This window comes from Glandiceps talaboti, chromosome 6 (genome assembly GCF_964340395.1).
Source record: "Glandiceps talaboti chromosome 6, keGlaTala1.1, whole genome shotgun sequence".
NCBI classification, from domain to species: Eukaryota; Metazoa; Hemichordata; class Enteropneusta; family Spengelidae; genus Glandiceps; species Glandiceps talaboti.
In genome coordinates, this window is record NC_135554.1 from 2,270,746 (window position 1) to 2,296,174 (window position 25,429).

A 25,429-nucleotide genomic window follows, 5' to 3' on the forward strand; every position below is an offset into this window, starting at 1 on the left:
TTTCGTCCATTATGGGCTGGGAGGGCGTACATTATTGTTTAAATATAGATACTATTTAAGCACAAGTAGCAGAAGCAGCAGCAACAACAAAAATACAAAAACTACAACAATACTCTCATCCAGGTATCACTATTACGATACCACCCATAGATATTACTATTAAATAAGCCCTTCCCCCTTCCCTCCCTCAACACATTTCATGTGTATTTACAAGTGAATTGGAGGTTCATTACTTAGAGCTTGTGTATATGGCCAACTGTGATGTGATCATCATCAAATAAACACATTGTTCATTTCTCATCTTCTGTTGTCTCCATGGTAATATTGATTCACTGTAATATAATTGCATTGACTCATGTTATCAATTAATGTTTAACCTTTTGAGGCTGGTAAAATATTTATCGAAGTATTTCAGTGCACTGTGAAAGCTGATGCAGTTCTTTGAGAACAACTGAATGCTTTGAATTTACTGCCCATACATTACATACAGTAGTCAACTAATCTACATCTAGTGTACAGCAGTCAACTAATCTACATCTAGTGTAGGGGTTAATGATAAAATCATACATTAAGTTAGTGTTCAAAGGTCAAAGTATACATTTCAGTTCAAAGGTCAAGAAATAAAATTGCCTGCATCATCTTCAAAACACCAATTTAAAATTTCACTGTGTACAACAAATTCTACACTTTTTGGCGTCAACAACCTATTCTTGTTGACATAATAAAGTGCTTTTAATGTAATGATTGATACATGATTGGAGTATCTAGTTCTTAACAGATCAAGTTGTGTTACTAACTGAAGCACCAAATATCAAATCTGAACTTTTTTGTTACAGTGACAATTTTACTCCTAACCAGGCTTTATGTCATATGAAATGAATGAACACAGAAAGAAATATGTCCCAAAGACAGTATTACTACAGTATTTGAACAGGAAGTCACTATTAAAGCAAACTACTTCCACTGTGAATTTTTTACCTCTAACATTGTCAGATAATACAGCTATTTTACATCTCACATTGTCAGATAATACAGCTATTTTACATCTCACATTGTCAGATAATACAGCTATTTTAAATACAGTTTATGGCATTATAGTTATAAGATTGTGAATAAAAGAATTACTTTAAAAAACTCGCTGCTACGTTATACAATTGCAATAATTATTGGGGGTAGGTCCAACTCGGCCCATTGCCAACTCGGCCCATTACCAACTCAGCCCCGGGGATTACCAACTCGGCCCAGGTGATTGCCAACTCGGCCCACATGATTGCCAACTCGGCCCATTCAGTGATACCAACTTGGCCCACTGTGTCATACGTTAATTTGTCATCACAGAAATGATATTCTGAACAAGCAGATACAGAAAACAAGCCAAGGTCGATCCAGACTCAGCCTAGTCCTACTGTACTCCTGCACTTTTAAGGTACACAGGGACGAATTGCCTCAACTATTTTGGGCTTTGAACTTTTTATAGCAAAGTCATGAATGTCAAAGAGGAGAAACAGGAATCGCAATCGTATTGAACTTGAGGCGAAACTTGGACTAGTTCAACTGGGACGAATTGAACAGAGTGGGCTGAGTTGGCAGAGGATGGGCCGAGTTGGTGGGCCGAGTTGGCAGAGTGTGGACCGAGTTGGTGGGCCGAGTTGGCAATGAGTGGACCGAGTTGGTGGGCCGTGTTGGCGATGGGCCGAGTTGGACGTGCACCTAATTATTGTTTGTCACTCATGTTTCTATGTAATTTAATCTGTACATAGATAATAATAGCACTTAATGTTAGAACTAACAAGATTATTTAGATCAAAGACAACAAGCAAATAATGAGAGAAGTGTGGCTTCACACTTCACTTTGTCTTCTTTGCTTCGAATCCATTGACAACAGCTCCAATGCCATTAGTACTGACTTCCAATTTCTTTGAATGATGCTTCTTGGAATATGTTTTCAGGTAAAAGTTCAAGAACATAATGATGAAGACCAGTGCATACAATGCGATAACAAATGCAAAGAACTTGGGATATGGACAGTCAGTGAAAAATAACTGACTAGAATGTAGAATCACCAAACCAAACTGTGTCTGCAAGAAAAGTAATAAAATAGATAATTATATAAAATGTATTCATCAATGTATAAATTGGGGAGATAGGTATGAAAATGATCCAAGAAAAAGAATGTCAGTTCTAATCTATAATACAATAGATATATACTGTCTATTCTTCCATAAGATTACTGTCAGTTCTAATCTAATACAATATATATACTTTCTATTCTATATGATTACATATGTATACTGTATATCATATACTTACAATTTGCAGAGATATCATATACTTACAATTTGCATAGATTTCATATACTTACAATTTGCATAGATATATACTTACAATTTGCATAGATTTCATATACTTACAATTTGCATAGATATCATATACTTACAATTTGCATAGATTTCATATACTTACAATTTGCATGAATGTCATATACTTCTTCCACCATAAGTACTTCTGTACACGAGGTCCCATGGCTGCCAAACCGTAGTAAATGTACATGACAAAGTGAATCCAGGAATTCAACATTGAGTGGAAGGTACCAAAACCACCTGAAAGTAACCAAAACAGCACCACGTAAATAAAATTGATTTTTCTTAAATTTTAAATGAACCATCTTAGGTGACCCTTCATCATTTCACTGAGTTCTAAAGTTATTGTGCAAAATTTCATTTGACCTTGAAGTTGAAAGTCAATGTAAAATGTAGAGGTTTAAATAGAAAGCTTACCTCTTATAATTTGAGTATACAAACATAAATGGTGTGTCTCCAAGTGTAAAACTTTGAAAATTATTGAGCTATTTGGTGTTTGACCTTGGAAATGAAAGTCAAATCTTTGAGTTTGAGATGGTATGAAAAGGAAGTTTACCTACAATAGCATGGGTATAGACATTTGAATACAACCTCCGTGGATTCAACTTCTTGAAGTATGGTCTAAAGACAAAATTGGGGTATTTGACCTCGAAGATGGAGGGGAGGGTAACATTAAAAGGTCACCATTGATAAAATTGATCTAAACACTTGATTAGAACCTGTATTTATCACACTTTCAGAGGTAAGACTAAGAGGCAAAATATGTATTTTTACCACAAATATGGCCACCATTTTGCCATAAAGGTTAATGTTGCAAAATTAAGCGACTTGCAGATGTACCCTATATATTGTGTGACATTTGTGCAAGGTTTGGTTGTAATTGATCTATGGGTGTCTTAGGTATGGATGATGATGGACACAAAGAATGCACAGATGGACAGACATAGGTCGATCATTCCTAAAGTCCCTGCTTGTGGCTCTGTTCGCTGGGGGCTAATAATTTAGATGGAAAGTTGATCTGAGGAGATATTGGGTCTATAGACGATTGAGAAATCCATACAAGACATTTCACAATTAGTTTGGAAAGTAACAGAATCATAGTTATTATAAAGTTATTTGATTTCGTAAAAATAGCGCCAATGGTGTTGTCGTACAACTGTAGTTTTACAAAAATAGCGCCAGTGGCATTGTAGCACAACTGTACAATTTTTTTTAATGTTTTAATCCACATGCTGATCCATGCTAGGCATAGGTGTTCATTTGCTGAATGGTTATCCAGTTGCCTATCTAGCCTTGTTGTTACCTTTGCAATATACATGATCATTTGGCTGTTGCTATGGGCATGGTCTTGTTGCTAGGCACATTTACATACATTTTTGAGTGTTTATTCATTTGTCTCAAATTCCCTGTTATCTTTGTAAAAGATACCTCCATTTGGCTGTTGCTATGGGCGTGGTCATGGTTGCCAGGGATATTTGCATACATTTTTTGAATGTTTATTCACTTGCCTACCAGATGATGTTGTTATTTGACCAAAATATACTGCCATTTGGTTGTTGGTAAGGGCATGGTCATGGTTGCAAGGGCCAATTGTGTTCTATTCAAAATCTGCACAATAACACTTCTAGAAAAATCTCACCTAGTTTCAATGTCATTGACCAAGTACTTTTTGATATATAAATTTTTGACCAAAATTCACATTTTACACCTCACTGATGAGATCATAATATGCTTAAAATTTCTTCAGATGCAACCCCATTAAATTTCAGACCAATCTGCTCAGTAGTTTTGGATTTAAAGATTTTTGACCAAAAAGACACATTTTTAGCCCTAATTTGCATATTACTGAAGGAGGTATCATGTCATGAACAATTCTTAATCTACACACCCATAAGAACGTTCCCACCAAATTTCAGGCCAATCTGCCCAGTAGTTTTGGAGTTTAAGTTTTTTGACCAAAAATCACATTTGTTGACCCAAAACTCACATTGCTGATGCGATCATTTTCATTTCAACAAGTTTCTATCTACACGCCCTTAGTAATGTCCCCATGAAATATCAAGCCTATCGGTCTGGTCTGGTCATTTACACACATACATACACACATTTCACCATGCCTATAGCACAAAATTAATACTGATTTCTCATCCATATGATAACTGCAAGACCTTTTTTTCATTAACGTTTATACCAATGCCACTTACCTGCTACAAATTTGACACCATACCACCAACTAATTGGCATAATTGCATGATGAAAAACATGTAGAAATGTGATTTGATTGGTTTTCTTTCGTAGTATAAAAAATACCTGGTAAGTAAGTACAGTACAAAAAATACCTGGTAAGTAACAGAACAACAAGTCTTCAAGTGTTACTGAATGAAGACATGATTTAAAGAAATTGGTGGCAATAAATAAATATACAAAATGTCTGTGATAATGAAGAGAATGGCTGAATTTCAGTAACTGAACCTGAAGATCCGGGTCTAGGTCAAAGGTCAATGCCTAAAAAGAAATTTTAAACCTGGCAATATGAGTTCATTGGTAAATCATGATTATTCACTACAAATATGGCTGCCATTGAGTAAAATGTTTACTACAAATATGACTGCCATTGCGTAAAATGTTTACTACAAATATGGCTGCCATTGAGTAAAATGTTTACTACAAATATGGCTGCCATTGAGTAAAATGTTTACTACAAATATGGCTGCCATTGGGTAAAATGTTACATTAGCACCAAAAGTAACCCATGTTTATGTAGATTTATCTGGTTCTGCATTATCTATAGATATGATCTAAAAGACATTAAATACACATAATCAGAATTCACACAAAGTGTCTGCAATATGTAAGTAACATTGATGGTCTATCAATAGTCTATGATTGAAGTTATTGAGTTATGAAGTATTAAATATAGTGATTGTTTACCAAAACAAAAACTAACGTTTGTGTATAGTTCCTTTCTTTAACATTACTTTAACATTACTTGTAATGTAAACATGAAAGAAATTGGCAATATGTAAACATTAATGTGTTTGTCATAGGCAGAAATTGGCTTGATTTTGATAATTAGCCCTGAAGGTTAAATGTCAAGGTCACATCTGATAATATGGGGCAGACACTTTAATGGAGTCTCTATGCACATTACATTTTTTTGAGTTATGCAATAAATAATGATTTGTAACTACAAATATGGCTGCCATTCAGTAACAGTAATATAAGCACCAAACATAATACTTGTGTATGGTTCCTTTCTTCAATATTACTTGTAAGCATGATTTAAAAGAAACTGGCAAATATGTAAACATGATGATGTGTCTGTGATTGGTGTCGGCTTGATTTTAATAATTGACCCACAAGGTCAAGGTCAATGTTTACTAAGATAGCTCGCATCTGATAATATGGGGTAGACACTTGAATACATTGTAGAGTGTCTGTGTATTACAGTTTTGAGTAATGCAGTAAATATTGATTTGTAACTACAGATATGGCTGCCATTCGGTCAAATTTACATATATCAAAAAACAAATTGATGTGCATATGTCCCACATGATATTGGCACCTTTGTGTCAGGTTTGAAAGAAATCTGATATTGTCTGAGAAATGACGTATTATGGATGGATGGACACATGCACGGACGGAGCCCATTGTTAATAGCATCCCCCGTAAAAGGGGGGGGGGGGGGGGGCACTAAAAGATACTGGCAATGGTGTTGTGCACAAGTGAAACTGGAATCCAAGCTGTCATTATATTCAAGAGGATATTCCTTTTTGAATGTTGATCTGATATAATTATAGTTTTGAAGTTTATATTTTGATAATCTTTTCATCAAAAGCTTTACAACTAGATTACTCCAGAATCCCACCAAATTTCAGAAAATGTTATCTTTTTGACAACAAATCCCATTTTTAGAGACTTTATTTGCATATCATCTGTGGGGTCATAATGTCTTCAATAATTCTCCATTCGGACACACACAAACATTTCCATCAATTTTCACATGAATATGTCCTGTAGTTTAGGAATTTAACAATTGTTTGACCAAATATCACCTTATTTTGCAATTTATTAATTAATCTGGTGACTATAGCCAGTGTTTTTTTACCATTGTACCATCACATAAACAAATATAATTTTTCTTCTCATAATATATTATCAGTGCAAAATTGACCAATATTGGAAACACATAAGATTGGAACATTTGTACAGGGTAATGTTTACAGCCCAGATGTCCAGGGTTTGCAGTCTGAGGTTGTATGGCAGAAGAGTCCACCTTTAGGAGGGTCTGTCAGCCAGCATTAACTACCAAGGTATACAAAAACTATTTCCAGACTGTAAAGGTCTTATCACATACCCTAGGTATGGTATGGCACAGAAGCATCATTTGAATCATACAACAATGTACATTTATAGTGAAACAGTATTTTATATTGAGAACAAAGACAATCCAATCATTGAGTGAGCAAATATAGACGAGCACACAACTTTATTTGCTGGTAGACAATTATTGGGAAACAATCATCTATACACAATGGTAGACAATTATTGGGAAACAATCATCTATACACAATGGTAGACAATTATTGGGAAACAATCTCCTATAGACAATAGTAGACAATTATTAGGAAACAAGACAATGGTAGACAATTATTGGGAAACAATCATCTATACACAATGGTAGACAATTATTGGGAAACAATCATCTATACACAATGGTAGACAATTATTGGGAAACAATCTCCTATAGACAATGGTAGACAATTATTAGGAAACAAGACAATGGTAGACAATTATCAAAAGCTTTTAGTACAAATATTGTATTTAATACTCACTGTATCTAATAATTCTATAAGCTTGGAAAAAGTGAATAACCAACAAACACGAACCATCTGAAAAGAAGACAGAATTGCTTGATTAACTGTCTACATAGTCCAGACATAGATTTGGAGAGGACAGTATACACAACAGCCAGTATTTGTCTTGAAGCACTATTCTATTTAACTCTTAAACTTGACTTCGGGTAGCCAAGAAAATCTCATAATATCATATAAAGTAATGGGGTAACACACACATACCTTCCAAGATATATAGTCCACATATATGAATGTAATGTAATATAGTCAACACATATGAATGCAATGTAATAATGTCCACATATATGAATGTAATGTAATAATGTCCACATATATGAAAGCAATGTAATAATGTCCACATACATGAATGTAATGTAATAATGTCCACATATATGAAAGCAATGTAATAATGTCCACATATATGAATGTGATGTAATATAGTCCACACATATGAATGCAATGTAATAATGTCCACATATATGAATGCAATGTAATATAGTCAACATATATGAATGCAATGTAATAATGTCCACACATATGAATGCAATGTAATATAGTCCACATATATGAATGTAATGTAATATAGTCAACATATATGAATGTGATGTAATATAGTCCACACATATGAATGTGATGTAATATAGTCCACATATATGAATGCAATGTAATATAGTGAGTCCACATATATGAATGCAATGTAATAATGTCCACACATATGAATGTGATGTAATATAGTCCACATATATGAATGCAATGTAATATAGTCCACATATATGAATGCAATGTAATATAGTCAACATATATGAATGCAATGTAATAATGTCCACACATATGAATGTGATGTAATATAGTCCACATATATGAATGCAATGTAATATAGTCCACATATATGAATGCAATGTAATATAGTCAACATATATGAATGTGATGTAATATAGTCCACATATATGAATGCAATGTAATATAGTCAACATATATGAATGTGATGTAATATAGTCAACATATATGAATGTGATGTAATATAGTCAACATATATGAATGTGATGTAATATAGTCCACACATATGAATGTGATGTAATATAGTCCACATATATGAATGTGATGTAATATAGTCAACATATATGAATGTGATGTAATATAGTCAACATAAATGAATGGAATGTAATATAGTCCACATATATGAATGCAATGTAATAGTCCACATATATGAATGCAATGTAATATAGTCAACATAAATGAATGGAATGTAATATAGTCCACATATATGAATGCAATGTAATAGTCAACATATATGAATGTGATGTAATATAGTCAACATAAATGAATGCAATGTAATATAGTCCACATATATATGAATGTAATGTAATCATATCAATATAATGCAATGCAATGTAATGTAATGTAATGTAATGTAATGTAATGTAATGTAATGTAATGTAATGTAATGTAATGTAATGTAATGTTTGGCTGATATTCTCAATATTTATTACCGTAAATTTACAAGTATGGTTTTATCAGCTAAGAATTTACTTTCACAAAAATTCATTGACAATTCAATTACTTACCCTGAGTGCTTTAGGACTATCAGAGTAATCTACCAACTCACAACCTAAAGTATAGCCAGTCAGCCATCCCGCCATACAGAACTGGAAAGAAAAAGATATCAGAAATGGTCAAAAACACTGTGCTTATTACTTCAGGTGAGCTAACATACATCTACAATGATATCCATCTACCGGTACATAGTGCTTTAGCTAAAGACAACCTTCCTTGATGGCCAAAGGTGTGTGTGTGTAAGGAGGGAGCCCATTGTGATATCCTCCTTTGGGCACTGACACCAATTATGGTCACTAAAATAATGTCATAAAATCAACTGTAATCCCAAGACTACAGGTTGGCTAGCTCTAGTGTCAAACTTGTTGTGTCTGACAATTTTGCACACAAAAATCGGGGTTTTATTTTAGCATAATAAATAATTACATTTACTATTATGATAACATTAGGAAATGAATTTGAAACTTGGATGTATACACAGTTTTTGATTGTAGAATTGAGGATCAGAATAGAACTGTGTAATACAGTGATTGTAGAATTGAGGATCAGAATAGAACTGTGTATTACAGTGATTGTAGAATTGAGGATCAGAATAGAACTGTGTAATACAGTGATTGTAGAATTTGAGGATCAGAATAGAACTGTGTAATACAGTGACTGTAGAATTGAGGATCAGAATAGAACTGTGTAATACAGTGATTGTAGAATTTGAGGATCAGAATAGAACTGTGTAATACAGTGACTGTAGAATTGAGGATCAGAATAGAACTGTGTAATACAGTGATTGTAGAATTGAGGATCAGAATAGAACTGTGTAATACAGTGACTGTAGAATTGAGGATCAGAATAGAACTGTGTAATACAGTGATTGTAGAATTGAGGATCAGAATAGAACTGTGTAATACAGTGACTGTAGAATTGAGGATCAGAATAGAACTGTGTAATTGCAGTGATTGTAGAATTGAGGATCAGAATAGAACTGTGTAATACAGTGATTGTAGAATTGAGGATCAGAATAGAACTGTGTAATACAGTGATTGTAGAATTTGAGGATCAGAATAGAACTGTGTAATACAGTGTACACGTACTTCATAAAAGCATATTCCAACCAAATTTCAGACTGGTCTGCCCAGTAGGTTTTGAGTTTTATTACCAAAAATGATATTTTTGACCCAAATCACATACCTGTGATATGATCATTTTGCTTTGAACAATTTCCCCACTTAAGACACAAAAATGCCCCCACCAAATACCAAGGCAATCAGTGTGGCTGTTTTTCAGTTTAAGTCGTTCATACACACACACACACACACACACACACACACACACACACACACACACACACACACACACACACACACACACATACAGATAGATAGACAGACAGACAGACATACACCGCACCATGCCTATGGTACGATTGAACCTTATCAGTTCAGTTGTGCTAAAAAGGGATAACTCACTTTTAATCTCCATAATAATATATTTCTGTATTTTGATCAAATTATTTCAAAAAATGTACAAGGTGTTTGGCCAAAAATACCAACTTAGCTAGATCAATTAAATCTATGGTATGAAGGTTCTTTGTAGCAGCCTTTGAGCAGATATTATGTGGATTTCATACCCTGGTCGTTCTATGTCATGACAACCAACTCTGTCATTCGTTCTTAGCAGTGCTAAAAATAACAATCAAACCATTCAAAAATAGTGCCGATGGCATTGTAGCATAACTGTACATTTTTAAAAAAATGTTTACCAACATGTTGATCCATGCTAGGTATAGGTGTTCATTTGCTGAATGATTATCCAGTTGCCTTGTTGTTATCTTTGCAATATAAATTTGGTTGTTGATATCGGCATGGTCTTTTTCGCTAGGCACATTTACACACATTTTTGAATGTTTATTCACTTGTCTATTAATCACTGTTTTTATCTTTGTGAAACACACCATAGTTTGGCTGTTGCTATGGGTTTGGTCATGGCACCTTTTGAGACAAATTTTTCACCAAAATTCACATTTTTGCATCTAATTTGCATATTGCTGATGAGCTCATTATATGGTTAATATTATATTACCTGCAAACCCTCAAATGTATCCCCATTAAAAGTCAGCCCAATCTGCTCAGTAGTTTTGGAATTATAGATTTTCAACAAAAAAGACATATTTTTATCCCAAATTTGCATATCCCTGATGGGATCATCATGTCATAAACAGTTCTTAAACTAAACACCCCAAAGAACATTCCCACCAACTTTCTGGCCAATCTGCCCAGTAGTTTTGGAGTTTAAGTTTTTTGACCAAAATTCATATTTTTTGACCTAAAACACACATTGCTGATGCAATCATTTTCATTTGAACGATTTCCCATCTACAAGCCCTAAATAATGTCCCCATCAAATGCCAAGGCAATCAGTCTGGCATTTTTTGACTTTAAGTCATTTACACACACACACACACACACACACACACACACACACACACACACACACACACACATTTCACCATGCCTATAGCACTACTGAACCTCGGTTCATTTCTGCTAAAAATGACATTATTGTTGATACTTTTTATATATAATACTTGAGGAGGTATAATTATATAATTTCCAATAATATTCTTCACTTTATATAGCCAGAAAATACTCATGACTAACAGTTTGTTAGTACTTTAATAGTGAGATGTAGTGTACAAGCAAGCAGTTGCTCAGTTCAAAGTTCAAGCAAGGTGTTGATAAGTTCAAAGTTTAAGCAAGCAGTTGATAAATTCAAAAATCAAGCGAGCAGTTGATAAGTTCAAAGATCAAGCAAGTAGTTGATAAGTTCAAACAAGCAGTTGATAAGTTCAAAGTTCAAGCAAGCAGTTGATAATTTCAAGCAAGTGAGCATAGAAATCAGTGGCTACGTACCTCATACAATATGTAACCTGAGAGTGCCACCATACAAACATTATAAACTAACATAATATTTTTAATGTCATATGGTTCTTTAATTTTCATCCACTTAGGGCCAAGCCATACAAAAAGTAAATATGACATGATGATTATCCAGACAGGTGTAGGGTCTGACATCAGAGGATAGACATCAAGTCTAGGATCTGTAACAAAACAAAAAGAATTTAAAGGGCTATGTTTCAATCCCATCTAATAGAGTAGAGCCATACGGATTATGTGGGATCTATTGTTTCAATCCCATCTAATAGAGTAGAGCCATACGGATTATGTGGGATCTATTGTTTCAATCCCATCTAATAGAGTAGAGCCATACGGATTATGTGGGATCTATTGTTTCAATCCCATCTAATAGAGTAGAGCCATACGGATTATGTGGGATCTATTGTTTCAATCCCATCTAATAGAGTAGAGCCATACGGATTATGTGGGATCTATTGTTTCAATCCCATCTAATAGAGTAGAGCCATACGGATTATGTGGGATCTATTGTTTCAATCCCATCTAATAGAGTGGAGCCATACGGATTATGTGGGATCTATTGTTTCAATCCCATCTAATAGAGTAGAGCCATACGGATTATGTGGGATCTATTGTTTCAATCCCATCTAATAGAGTAGAGCCATACGGATTATGTGGGATCTATTGTTCTGGACCAACTATTTCCTATAGTCTGCCAGACAACCTTTTCACATTGACATTTTTATATATATAATCCCATGAAATCAATGTTAGTTGTACATCATAATGCTCCACGTATGATTCTGCAGACTAATATACAAAGATGAGCCACAGGTGATTATTTGTATTTCATGGGATTATATATTTATCACATACATGACATCCATATAATTTTTTCTATAATTTTGAATTGAATTTCACTAATACAGTACTGTATTCTCCATGGCAAATTACATAACCGAATTCATCACCTTTCGCAAGGTCAGAAATAGCACCAATGGCATTTTGGCACAAATGTATTTGGATGCGGTCTTGTTGCTAGGCATATTTGGTTACATTTTTCGAATCGTTAATCACTTACCTACTAATCCCAGGTTTCATCTTTGCATCGTCATTTGGCTGTTGTTATGGGCATGGTCTTGTTGCTAGGCATATTTGCAAACATTTGTAAAATTTTTATTCACTTACATACCTACCCATCCTTGTTCTTATCTTTGCAATATGCATAATCATTTCACTGTTGCTAAGGGCATGGTCATGGTTGCTAATCAAACCTATACCCAGGAAGAACTCACCAGCATGTTTCATAGTCTCCTTGTACCATCCTATCATATCCATGATTACCATGATTGCAGGTGTTAAAGTTCTTGATACAAATCTGTTAAAATAAATAATATACAATATTTGGTTCACTTGTATCTTGTACTGAAAATACAAGGTACATATTCAAGGATCCATGTGATCTAAAGAGTCCATTTCTCCAAAATACAAGGTACATATTGTGGTGATCCATGGTGATCTAAAGAGCCCATTTCTCCCAAGTAATTTCTGCCACATATTTATCATGGTTTCATTCATCTGATTGTTATAGTCCTACAATTTGCTAAGGAGAGTTACAGGCTTTAAAAAAAACCCATGCCAATAGCATTGTAGCACAACTGTATTTGGCTGTTGCTATGGACATGGTCTTGTTGCTAGGGGTATTTGCATACATTTTTTTGAATCTTTAGTCACTTGCCTACCCATCCCTGTTGTTATCTTTGTAACATGAATTGTTATTTCATTATTGCTAAGGGCATGGTCATGGTCATGGTTGCAAGGGCCAATTGTGTTGAAATGTTTTCAAAAGTAACTGCGGAACAATACCCCCAGAAAATACCCACAAAGTTTCAACCCATCCACCATGCAGTTTCAAGATATGCTTTAGACCAAAATTGAGACTTTTAGACCTAATTTGCATATCTATAATGGGATCATCACATTATGAATACAGTTTCATCTACACATTCCAAGATGCATCCCCATTACATTTCGGCCCAATCTGCTTAGTAGTTTTGGATTTATAGATTTTTTAACCAAAAACACACATTTTTAGCCCTAATTTGCATATCAATGATAGGATCATCATGTCATGAACATTTCTTAATCTAAACAAGAGGAACACACCATTAATATTCAATTTTTGAATGCGTCTTATAGCCTATACCAGTGTAAAACCAAAATTATCACTCCAAAGCTCATATCTAATTACTTCATTTCACCTCGTTCACAGATTTATTTTGTTGTTGCTTGGGAAGCCATTTACCAGTTACCATTTAGACTAACCCTGGACACAAAACTAAGAAATTTTCAATGGAAACTTTCACACAATATTCTTATGGCGAATGCCAAGTTGTACAAAATGTTCCCACCAAGAGTGGCCTCTGCAGCCTGTACATTTGGGGTCTGGAAGAAGAAACTATTCTTCACTTATTTTATAACTGTGGATTGATAAAAACATTTCGGCAAAATTTCTTTGAATTAAAATTGGGGCAAACATTTCCAGGTGCGAACTGTGGTTTCAGCATAACAACTTCTTTTGAGGAATACATTGTTGCCAACTCTTTTAAATTTCCTTCTGTTAGCAGCTAAGAGATATATTTATGTGAGTGGTTGTAATGGGAAATTACCCGATTTTGTACACAGAACACAAAAAACTGAGTTTTTTATTGTGAACTGTAAGACCAAACTCGACAAGCACTTTAAAAAATGGTGTGACTTTCTTAAAAAACTTGGTCGAAATGATTTGTAGTGAATTGTAATCTTTTCTTGAATGACTTTCCAGCTTTTGTATTTCTTCTTTGTTATTCAACTTCTGACTGTAATAAAAATCTTGTTAAATACAAAAAAAGAATGTTCACACCAAATTTCAGACCAATCTGCCCAGTAGTTTTGGAGTTCAAGTTTTTTGACCAAAAATCATATTTCTTGACCCAAAATGCCCATCTCTGATGCAATCATTTTCATTTGAACAATTTCCCATCTACACGCCCTAAGTAATGTCCCAAGCAAATACCAAGGTGGTGGGTCAAGCATTTTTTTTACTTTAAACATGCAACTGATGGCACCTGGGACCCTATTTTTGCATGACTGACTGTATGTTTGGAGGTGGAGAACTTGTGATGACTCACTGGCAAATAATCACAAAAAATATAAACATTCCCTATCTGGGTTGTTCACATGCAAATACTGCATATTAGAATAATCCTGAATGACACACAATCTAAGCAGCTGTTTGCAGGGGAATTTGTCTCATTTGGAAAGGTTTTTTCATTCTATGAAACAAACAGACTGATTTTCAACTAATTTGTGTATCAAGTTACCATCCTACACCATTCACAAACAATTTGTACATGATATATTGACCTGTGTGTTCTCGGAGCACAGAAAAAATGCTGAAAACAAGACCCAGAAGCTAGTGCTCTGTACAGCAGTTTGAATTTCCGGCATTTGCATAAATTAGCCATAATCCTCTTTATATAGGGCAGTTCTGTCTTTAAGTCGTTTACATACACATGACACACATACACGACATACATACACATACACACACATCCGCATGCACGCATGCATATATATATATACACACACACACACACACACACATTTCTCCATGGCTATACCACTACTGAACCACAGTTCAGTTGTGCTAACAAAAACATCACAGAATCAGGCATTTTTAATGTTATGTGGTTGTACTTAGATTTTCAAAATAATTTTTCATGAAAACTTTTCACTGAGGTAGATATTGTTATCAAAATGACAGTAAAGGCAGCAAATGAAGAGCTCACAACGCCTGTTGACCTGAACAGGCAATTTGTTACTTGCAAGTACATGTAGTAAGAACCCTTGTTCGTGGTACAAGAACATATCTTCAGAATTATTGAAGAAAAATTCTTTGTATTTAGTTTTGTATACAACATCTGACGTTCAAAATATAAATTTTCACTGGTGAAGCTAAGTTTTATTTAGACCATCGCAAAATAATGAATTGAACTACAAATTCACATATCATTATGCTTTTAACAGAGATTATAATGTACTAAGTCAGGTCATTTATCTCAGTAATTTGATTTGATGGTAGTGTTTTGTATTGTTTTGGCATTTGTGAACAGCATACACCTTTGACAAGACTCTTAAAACTTGAGGTGCTGTTACCATACACATACCCAGTATATCTAGAAATTTTAAAAAACATTATGTTTCCTTAGAAAATGCACATGTGTTTTATTCGTTTCATGTGTGTTACAATTCATGTCATCGACTCTCAAATGCCATGAGCAAGGAAATATTTTCGTACTCTTTTTTCATGTGTTATGGCTAAATTTCAAAAAAATTCACATAAAGTGGTGATTTTGGTCACCATGGCAAGTGATGTTCCTAGAATGACTAATTCTTTTGAACCCTCCAGCTTAATTAATAGCCGTAGCTAGATGATTTTTTGACAAAAACATATTATTTTACACTTAGCCACTTGTTAGACACTTTAATGGAGTCTCTATGTATGTACTTTTTGAGTTATGCAGTAAATGATGATTTTTTTAACCTACAATATTGCTGTCATTCAGTAAAAGTGATATCAGCACCAAACATAATACTTGGGTACAATTCCTTTCTTCAATATTACTTGTAAACACGATTTAAAAGAAACTGACTATATGTAAATACTACAATAAGTCTGTGATAGACAGGAATTGGCTTGAATGTGACAATTGACTGCAGGTCAAGGTCTCAAATGCTAGCTTGCAACTGATATGGGGTAGGCACTTGAATGTAGTCTATGTATTGAGTTATGCAGTAAATATTGATTTTTAACTAAAAATATGCTACCAGTTGGTCAAATTTGCATATATCAAAAAATAAAATTATGTGCATATGTCCCATATGATATGTCACCTTTGTGCCAGGTTTTAAAGAAATTGGATATTGAATGTCTGAGAAATGATGTATTACGGACACATGGACGCAATTATGCAAATGATTTGCCCAAAGACAAGCTACATTAAGAAAATGTTGAATATGTAAACACCAAATTATGTGAGAATTAAATCAGGTATTCTTAAGATATAGGTTAATTACAAAAAATACTGTCAGGCTCAATGTGCACAACTGAAATCCAATGTCTGAGAAACAAACTTCAAACATGAAAACACCCTTCCAGGATAATGGAATATCCCATGGACTTTAGTCAAGTAATTATGTAACATTATATAACCATACTTTATGGACTTCGGCTCTAAAAGACCTACTATCTCGATAGAAAATCACTCTTTTCGATGTAACTTGAAAACAACTGATCAGATCACTGTCATTGAACAATTTTTCATCTGGACACCAAAGTAATGTCTCCACCAAATCTCAAGGCAATTGGTCAGGTAGTTATTGACTCTAAATTGGTAACACACACGCTCACAACCACACATTTTGTGATGCCTATAGCCCTAGCGAATTACTTTCGTCTTAAGTTGTGCTAAACATCACTAATTATGCTCAATTAAAAAACTACATCAACAAGTTTTGAATTATACAGGAGCTTTGTTAACAATGTATACCCAAATCATGTGAGATTTGAAGCATACATTCCACAGATATTTCTACAGAATTTTAATTAGGCAAATTGGCTACATCATCACAAGGTTTGTAGGACGTGCTTTAATTGTTATTATCATTCATATACACTAATTAAATCATACCAGAGATGAAGAATGCTTAATTCCTAAAATTGTTAATTATGTAAATACCTCACTTTGGGGATGTCTCCCAAAATCTACCCAAGTTCTTCCTTTTTTCATAAGAATGAAGTACCAATTTTTATTAAATTGACTAAGGTTTTTTTTATAGAGAAAATGTGATAGAGACAAAGACAAAGAGACAGAGACAAGAAACAAAGCGGCAGACATTAAATTGCTATTTCATTATGGTTACCTCCCTAATAGAAGAGTTAAAATGCACAACCATACCTAAATGGATAGCAAATAACAATTTACAATTGACAGTGCACAGATGTAAACTGTACACCTTTAGTCTGGGCTAAGCCTCCAGATTTTTGTTCCTACACACATTAATTATCGACATGCAAAATCATTAGCTATACTAATAGCTATCACAATGATATACTCCTTAATTGGCAAATTAATCATACCAAACTACATTAAAATTTAAAAATGTGAAAAGAAATATTAAAGCTAATAGCTATGTCAACAACCTGTAAAGGCTATGTATGCTTTTGTTAAGGTTGATGTATGCAGGGTTTTACATGACACAATATATTGCGTCTTTTACGCATTATTATGGCCTCGTGACCCTCATAAAAATTAGGAGCGCATCCTGACGCAAGAATTTTGGCGCAAGATATAATACCCCCCCCCCCGTTTGAAGTGATTGCATTCACCAGCATTAGATTCTGATTACCCCCCGACCTGAAATGAAAAGTTCCGGAACTTCATTATTTATACATCAGGACGTCATCATTTGCACCAATAGCAAGATATATACTGCGTCGGTGCCTTGTTTCAATACTCGAGATTTTTGTTAATTATTGGTAGTAGTAAGAAGTCACCGGTTTTACCGACGAATAATTGAACTTTCAACGATGGGTGGCTCAGTCGTTTTAAATGTTGTTGTCACTTGTCCAATCTGATTAAAATCCGATGTGTAGATAGGCTACGTTGTACTTCCATGTGTCCTTGTAATTGCGTCTTTTATATACATATTTTATCTTGCGAGTGTTACCGCCAATCTCACCGGTAACAACCGGAAGACAAAAGACGTATGTATAAGATGCAATTACGATGAAGTAAAGGTAAATAAAAGAAACGTAGCCTATCTACACATCGTATTTTAATCAGATTGTTACTTGTCAGACCGTAACGTCATGGAATGCGACGTTTGTTTCAAAGCAAAATGAAAAAAATTCTTTTTCTGAAGGGTGTTCAAATTACAGAAACTTGACTCTTACACGAAATAAAGACTCTAGAAGTCACATAAACAGTGTTTGTTTGTTGTCCATGAAGTTGGACTTTACTACAGACCGTCAGGTAACAAACGAGAGGAAATCGCAAGAGATGAGTGACAATGTAATATCATAGTCATACGCAACTCAACTGCAAACTGTTAACATGTTTACGTTATGATATAATGACTAAACAAGATCTCCCTTGTGATCATGATGTATAAATACCAATTTCATGCATGTTCAAAGTTTGAATGGTTTAGACACTGACTATTACAAACAGCCCCAGATTGTCAGGGAGTTCAAGGAATGCATTGAACAGGTACTTTCAAAATCTCTCGAACAATAAAAATGTAAATGTATGGTATAACAAAGTTCCTATCTCATGGGTGAATAAAGACTGGGATTACACTTAATTATTTATATTTTCATTTGCCTTCTCAATTTCATTCAAATCAATTTAATTCTGTTCTGGCTTATTTCAATCGCTCCATTGTACTATTTCCCCATCTTACAGACATTAATTGCTTGGTTTTCTGAATGACCCCCAAATTTTCAGACCTTGGGTCACAAAGACCCTCATAACTAAAAAGTGATATAAAACCCTGTATATGTACCAATTATAGACCTTGGGTCACAAAGACCCTCATAACTAAAAAGTGATATAAAACCCTGTATATGTACCAATTATAGACCTTGGGTCACAAAGACCCTCATAACTAAAAAGTGATATAAAACCCTGTATATGTACCAATTATAGACCTTGGGTCACAAAGACCCTCATTACTAAAAAGTGATATAAAACCCTGTATATGTACCAATTATAGACCTTGGGTCACAAAGACCCTCATAACTAAAAAGTGATATAAAACCCTGTATATGTACCAATTATAGACCTTGGGTCACAAAGACCCTCATAACTAAAAAGTGATATAAAACCCTGTATATGTACCAATTATAGACCTTGGGTCACAAAGACCCTCATAACTAAAAAGTGATATAAAACCCTGTGTATATACCAATTATAGACCTTGGGTCACAAAGACCCTCATAACTAAAAAGTGATGTAAAACCCTGTGTATGTACCAATTATAGACCTTGGGTCACAAAGACCCTCATTACTAAAAAGTGATATAAAACCCTGTGTATATACCAATTATATGGAATTAACATGTACTGTCTTATGGTATAACATAATTACCAACAAGCCTTCAATAGAACACACAGTCTCCAACTTATATGTTTTATTGCAAAATTATGAATGGTGTCTCACACACACACACACACTCATACATACAGGCAGACAAACAGACAGACAGACAGACAGACAGACAGACACTTTGCCATGCCTATAGCACTAGTGAACATTATCAGTTCAGGTGTGCTAATAAAGACATGATTAAAATCAGGGCTCAAAATTAACTTGTTTTCTTTAGCAGTCGCAGTGGGCCACCAATTTCAGAAATTGGTATCCCAAGGATTGTGACAAATAGTCCTGTACATGTATTCCTGAACTGAAAACAGAGTTCCTCTTTTGAAAAAAAGTCAGTGTAAATCTTCCATCCTTTAAATCATTGCATAATCAGTGGTAGTCTGAGTGGGCTACCAGCTGAACATTAGGGTAGCCCCATGACAAGAATTGGTAGTCTGTGGACAAGGGATTACTATTAAAGTCATGAAAATACCATCATCACTTGAAATACTTGATTCAAAAATAGCGCCAATGGCATTTGTAGCACAACTGTATTTGGCTGTTGCTATGGACATAGTATTGTTGTGTTGTATATTTGCAAAAATTTTTGGAATCTTTATTAACTTGCCTACCCTTCCCACTTTTCATCTTTGCAATATAAACCATCATTTAGCTGTTGCTATGTGCATGGTCCTGTTGGCAGGCATATGTGCATACATTTTTTTGAATATGTATTCACTTACCTACCCATCATTGTTCTTATCTTTGCAATATGCATAATCATTTCACTGTTGCTAAGAGTGTGGTCATGGTTGCTAGGGACAATTGTGTCAAAAAATTCTGAAGATAATCTGCAGAATAACACCTCCAGAAATGTTCCCATCAAGTTTCAGCCCCATTCACCATGTAGTTTGAAGATTTCAGTGTTTGACCAAAATTGATATTTTTAGACCTAATTTGGATATCGTCAATGGCATCATGTTGTTAATTCACCTTCATCTACACATCTCTAGATGCATCCCTACTAAATTTCAGCCCACACTGCTCTGTAGTTTTGGAATTATAGAATTTTGACAAAAAAGACACATTTTACACCTAATTTGCATATCACTGACATATCACTGGGATCATCATGTCGTGAATAATTCTGAATCTAAACACACCTAAGAATGCTCCCACCAAAATTTCAGCCCCACCAGCTCAGTAGTTTTTGAATCATAGACTTTTGACCAAAAAGACACATTCTTAGCCCTAATTTGCATATCACTGATTGGATCATAATGTCATAAACAATTCTTAATATACAAACCACTAAGAATGTTCCCACCAAATTTCAGACCAATCTGCCCAGTGGTTTTTGAGTGTAAGTTTTTTTTTATACCAAAAATCAATTTTTTGGACCCAAAAAGCACATCAATTTCCCAACTAAACTCCAAGAGTATTGTCCCTACAAAATACAAAGTTAGGCAATCGGTTGAGCAGTTTTTGAGTTTAAGTCATCCAGACAAACAGATAGATAGACATCCAGACACTGCACCATATCTATAGCACTTGAACTTCATTAGTTCAGTTGTGCTAACTAGAGACTGAAATCAACATCCCTACCAAAATATTAAAATATTTTTCCCAGTGGTTTATTGACTTTTTACTTTTCTTCAACCACAGGTACGTACGCAGACAGACAGACAGACGGACAAGACTCTTTATCATGTCTGTAGCATGAATGAACTTGTTTTAATCATAGACAGTGTCTATGATTTAATTCAGCTGTGCTAAAAACAGTGTTTCCAAGCAACCTCAAACAGAGGTTAATCTTGATGCCATTGACATTGATGTGTGAATTAGCCCAAAAAGATTTAATGATTTCATGACTTCAATAAAACAATAACCTTTCATTACTAGGATGACTCAAAGCATTTGACCAAGAATCACATTTTTTGACCCAAACTGCACAGCTCTGATGCAATCATTTCCATTTGAACAATTTCCCATCTACACGCCCTAAGTAATGTCCCCAACAAATATAAAGGCAATTGGTCTGGTGGTTTTTGACTTTAAAGTCATTTACATACACACACATCCGCATGCACACACAGACATTTCATTGTGGCTATTGTACTACTGAACCTCAGTTCAGTTTTGCTAATCATCAGTTATGCAAATTACTCATTCAAATCCAAGGCTAGTACTAGTAGTCAACAAGCTTTAGGGGAGAACCATGTACCATTTGATTTCTTGGATGGGGGGGGGGGGGGTATGGAGGATTTTGAGAAAAAAAAATTGTTTCCAGGTGAACAAGAAAAAAAAATTTTTGATCCTGTAATGGCTTGAGAAAAAAAAAATTTTCATAACAGACAGAAGTGAAAAAAAAATTTGTCACAATGCACCAGAAATGAGCAAATTTGGAAACCTTATTCTCATATATCCATAGGCGGCACAAATGTTTTTAATACAAGTACATATATAAATTCCTGTTTTTTATACATAGGTTTGTTCTAGATGCTGCAACATATTGGAATGGGTCACATTACACATGCAAGATATTTTCTTCTGGTTCCTGGTACTACTATGATGGCTTAAAGGAAAGCAATTCACAGGGGTCAGGGGTACAGCACTCCCAAGATCAGTCAGCTCCTCAGGGATATTTTACCAGTCATCTTTTGTACATACAATTTTAAGTAGCAGAAGTATGGTTGGTAGACAGACGTCTTTCATACTAACTGCTCATTCTTCTACTTGCACAGAACAAGTTATTTAGAGGTACAGTTGTGAACCATTGTGACGTGGTATAGGTATGAACAACGCATTACAAACTTAATGACTAATTAAAAAAATAAATTGCACTGCTACTCCATTTGAAAAAAAAAATTGATGCAGGACTGACAGTAGAAAAAAAAATTGCTGTCACTGACTGGAAAAAAAATTTGCTCCCATACCTACTTCCTCCATACCCCCCCCCCCCCGAAATCAAATGGTTCTCCCCTTATAGGATATTTGCGCTTTGTTACCAACTTCTATATACCGACTTGTATGATAATTGAGGAATACATTTTAAAGATATTGCCAAATTCCAGAAATTATCAAATTATGAAAATGCCTCCTTAATATTCAGATATGTTTACCAAAACCTAACCAGTTCTTCCTTATTCCATAAGAAAGATGTGCATCAAGGCGAAGTTTTATTGACCCAGTCATGTTAGAGAAAATCATGACAGACAGACAGACAGACAAACAAACAGACAGACAGAGACAGATATTCCTGATCCTTGACAGGTGGTAGTTATCTGAATGCCATATTACTGATCATAGCCATTGATTATTACAGACCCAAGATTATATATATATATGATATAATTATCATGAGACCATTCATGATAATATAAATACCCAGCCACTACAACAATGTTATCTCCATGGAAACTTGAATCAATCTGTACAATGTTCTATCATACTGAAATACCTGAACTATTACATCTGTTCTAGGAGGTATTACTAGTTAATTAATTCCAATATAATATAAGATATTATGAAATAAGTTACAGCCAGTGTCTGTTGTCATGGCAACTACATTTGATATATGGTAAAGCCCACCAATTAATGTCATGTTCATATGTCTCAATCAAGCATTCAAGTAATGTTTATTAGTAATTTAAGCAGTTTTCAGTGCATTGATAATTGAAATCATTTGTAACACTGAAAATGTCATGAACAATTAAACTTCCCCATTTTGTCAACAATAAATCTGTAGTGTATTTTAATTTGTGAAAAGGTTTATTTGTTGCCAAATCTGTGTAAGCTTTTATACAGTCAAAAAAACTAGTGCTTTATTTTTCAGCAAAAGTGGTGCACAAATTGTTTCTTGCATTCAAATAAAATAAATAAAGTATGCATTACAAGCCGTTTGTTACTAATTTCAAAACATGGGGTCAAGAATGCATATTGAACTGTTTTGACCTCCAGTTCTGCATGGATTTCATTACCTACAGACTAATCAGTGAACAAACCCACACAATTATCTTTCCTGTGAAGCTATCACACATCAAGTTGTGCACAGCCGTGTTTCAATTTATAAATGATAACCATGTACCTTGGCATTGCTTTGAAAATATCCATTTGTCAAAAATGTTATATCGGGGAAATGAATTCTCCCTTGTCAAAGATCTGTCAAGACGTGTGTTTGCAATCGTTCTCAAGGAGACGGCGTGCCATACCACGCCTAGGTTAGGCGGTAAACGTATGACCCTGCAGCGCCAGTTAAGGCCAACAAAAAAAATGTTGTGTTTCTATCTTGTCCCCACGTGCACCACTTGAGAATGTGCGCATCAGGGCATTTTGATTTACGTGATATTGTCCAAATCTCAATGTAATATTCAGTAATACATTCAGCACCATAAGAATGTCGTAACTGTACATGTTTGGTTTTGAGTAATGAGTAATATACATCTATTCGAAATACATTTTTGAAAACTTTTGAAAGCTAGTCTGTAATATTTTATTTTTGTTTCTAATCCTATTAATTAATTTAGTATTAAGTCCCTTAAAAGTATTTTAAGAAGAATACTGCGTTCTAGCGCACCGCGCACCATTATTTCCATACCCCCCCCCCCCGGATGAGAAACACAATATTTTTTTTTCTTGGCCTAATGTTATCACCACACCAGACCACATTGTCGTTACGAACGTGAATTACAACACACAGCACATCAATGAGAAAATCTGTGACATGACTTATACCATAGATACATCGTTAGATACTTACGAAATCACGTACAGCTGCCAAATTTATCAGAAACAGTGTTAGTCGAGTTGTTAGTGCAGCATGTACGACAATATATTCAGTGACCGATCCACAACCAATCCCCGGCCCTGGAACCTATCATTCATCTGAGATATATTATGCACGACTTAGGCTAGGCTAAATGCATGCATCGGTCGAAGTCCTCACATGGCAAAACGAGGCTCTATCATATTTGCATGACGACCTAACATTGTGATATGCTAATAGTGTGGGCGTCAGTTCAACACTACACATGCATGAACGTCGGTGGCGTGATTTACGTAGCTCATATGCACGCATATGCATAACAGCCGCGAGCCGTACAACTACAAGTTTTGCAAGTATAGTAAAGAGTCAGGATTACCCAGACTCTTTGAATTGACACTTTTTTTTCGAATAACTACCGTGATAACCAGGTAAAGTATAAAAGTAATTAATGTAACTATGCATTTATGGTTGCTAAGTATTTACACGTGTAGGCGTTCGAATTGAAATCAATGAATGAAAAGATTTTCACTCATAATAATGATGATTTGATGTTTACAACAATGGAAACTTCTGTTTCTCCTTCGCCTAAGGAAATGTGTCTCTAACAATATTAGCATTGCTTTTAAATGTCCAACTAAATTCAACGAAAATAATGCGGTTTAATAAGACAGCTATTTAATTTACTTTAGTTATGTAAAGTTATGTAAGAGGTGAACGTAGGTCAATACTGAATAATCGTGTACACGGAAGGGCAACAATATAGATTTAAAATGTTTACCATACTAGGAAAGGCTTTTTCAGA

The 25,429-nt window shown here is 34.6% G+C and overlaps 1 protein-coding gene across 1 annotated transcript; it reads right to left on the reverse strand.

The window, feature by feature from the left end:
- Nucleotides 1-1,091: 1,091 nt before the first annotated feature.
- LOC144436244 (very long chain fatty acid elongase 7-like) lies at nucleotides 1,092-24,794 on the reverse strand. The gene is made up of 8 exons (XM_078124986.1): nucleotides 24,622-24,794; nucleotides 12,975-13,057; nucleotides 11,677-11,864; nucleotides 8,782-8,862; nucleotides 7,196-7,252; nucleotides 4,565-4,670; nucleotides 2,464-2,600; nucleotides 1,092-2,078 (listed from the first exon to the last, which is right to left on the reverse strand). The coding sequence occupies exons 2-8, from the start codon at nucleotides 13,024-13,026 to the stop codon at nucleotides 1,848-1,850; spliced, it is 852 nt and encodes a 283-aa protein (XP_077981112.1). The 5' UTR covers nucleotides 13,027-13,057; nucleotides 24,622-24,794; the 3' UTR covers nucleotides 1,092-1,847.
- Nucleotides 24,795-25,429: the final 635 nt, after the last annotated feature.

Bases quoted from the DNA above. Each gene is read 5' to 3' on its own strand.
- LOC144436244 (XM_078124986.1), bottom strand. From the start codon at position 13,026: ATGGTAATCATGGATATGATAGGATGGTACAAGGAGACTATGAAACAT. The intron at 11,865-12,974 runs GTGAGTTCTTCC...GTTTTGTTACAG, and splicing joins GGAGACTATGAAACATGCTG to ATCCTAGACTTGATGTCTAT. The intron at 2,601-4,564 runs GTAAGTGGCATT...GGTTACTTTCAG, and splicing joins TGGTGTCAAATTTGTAGCAG to GTGGTTTTGGTACCTTCCAC.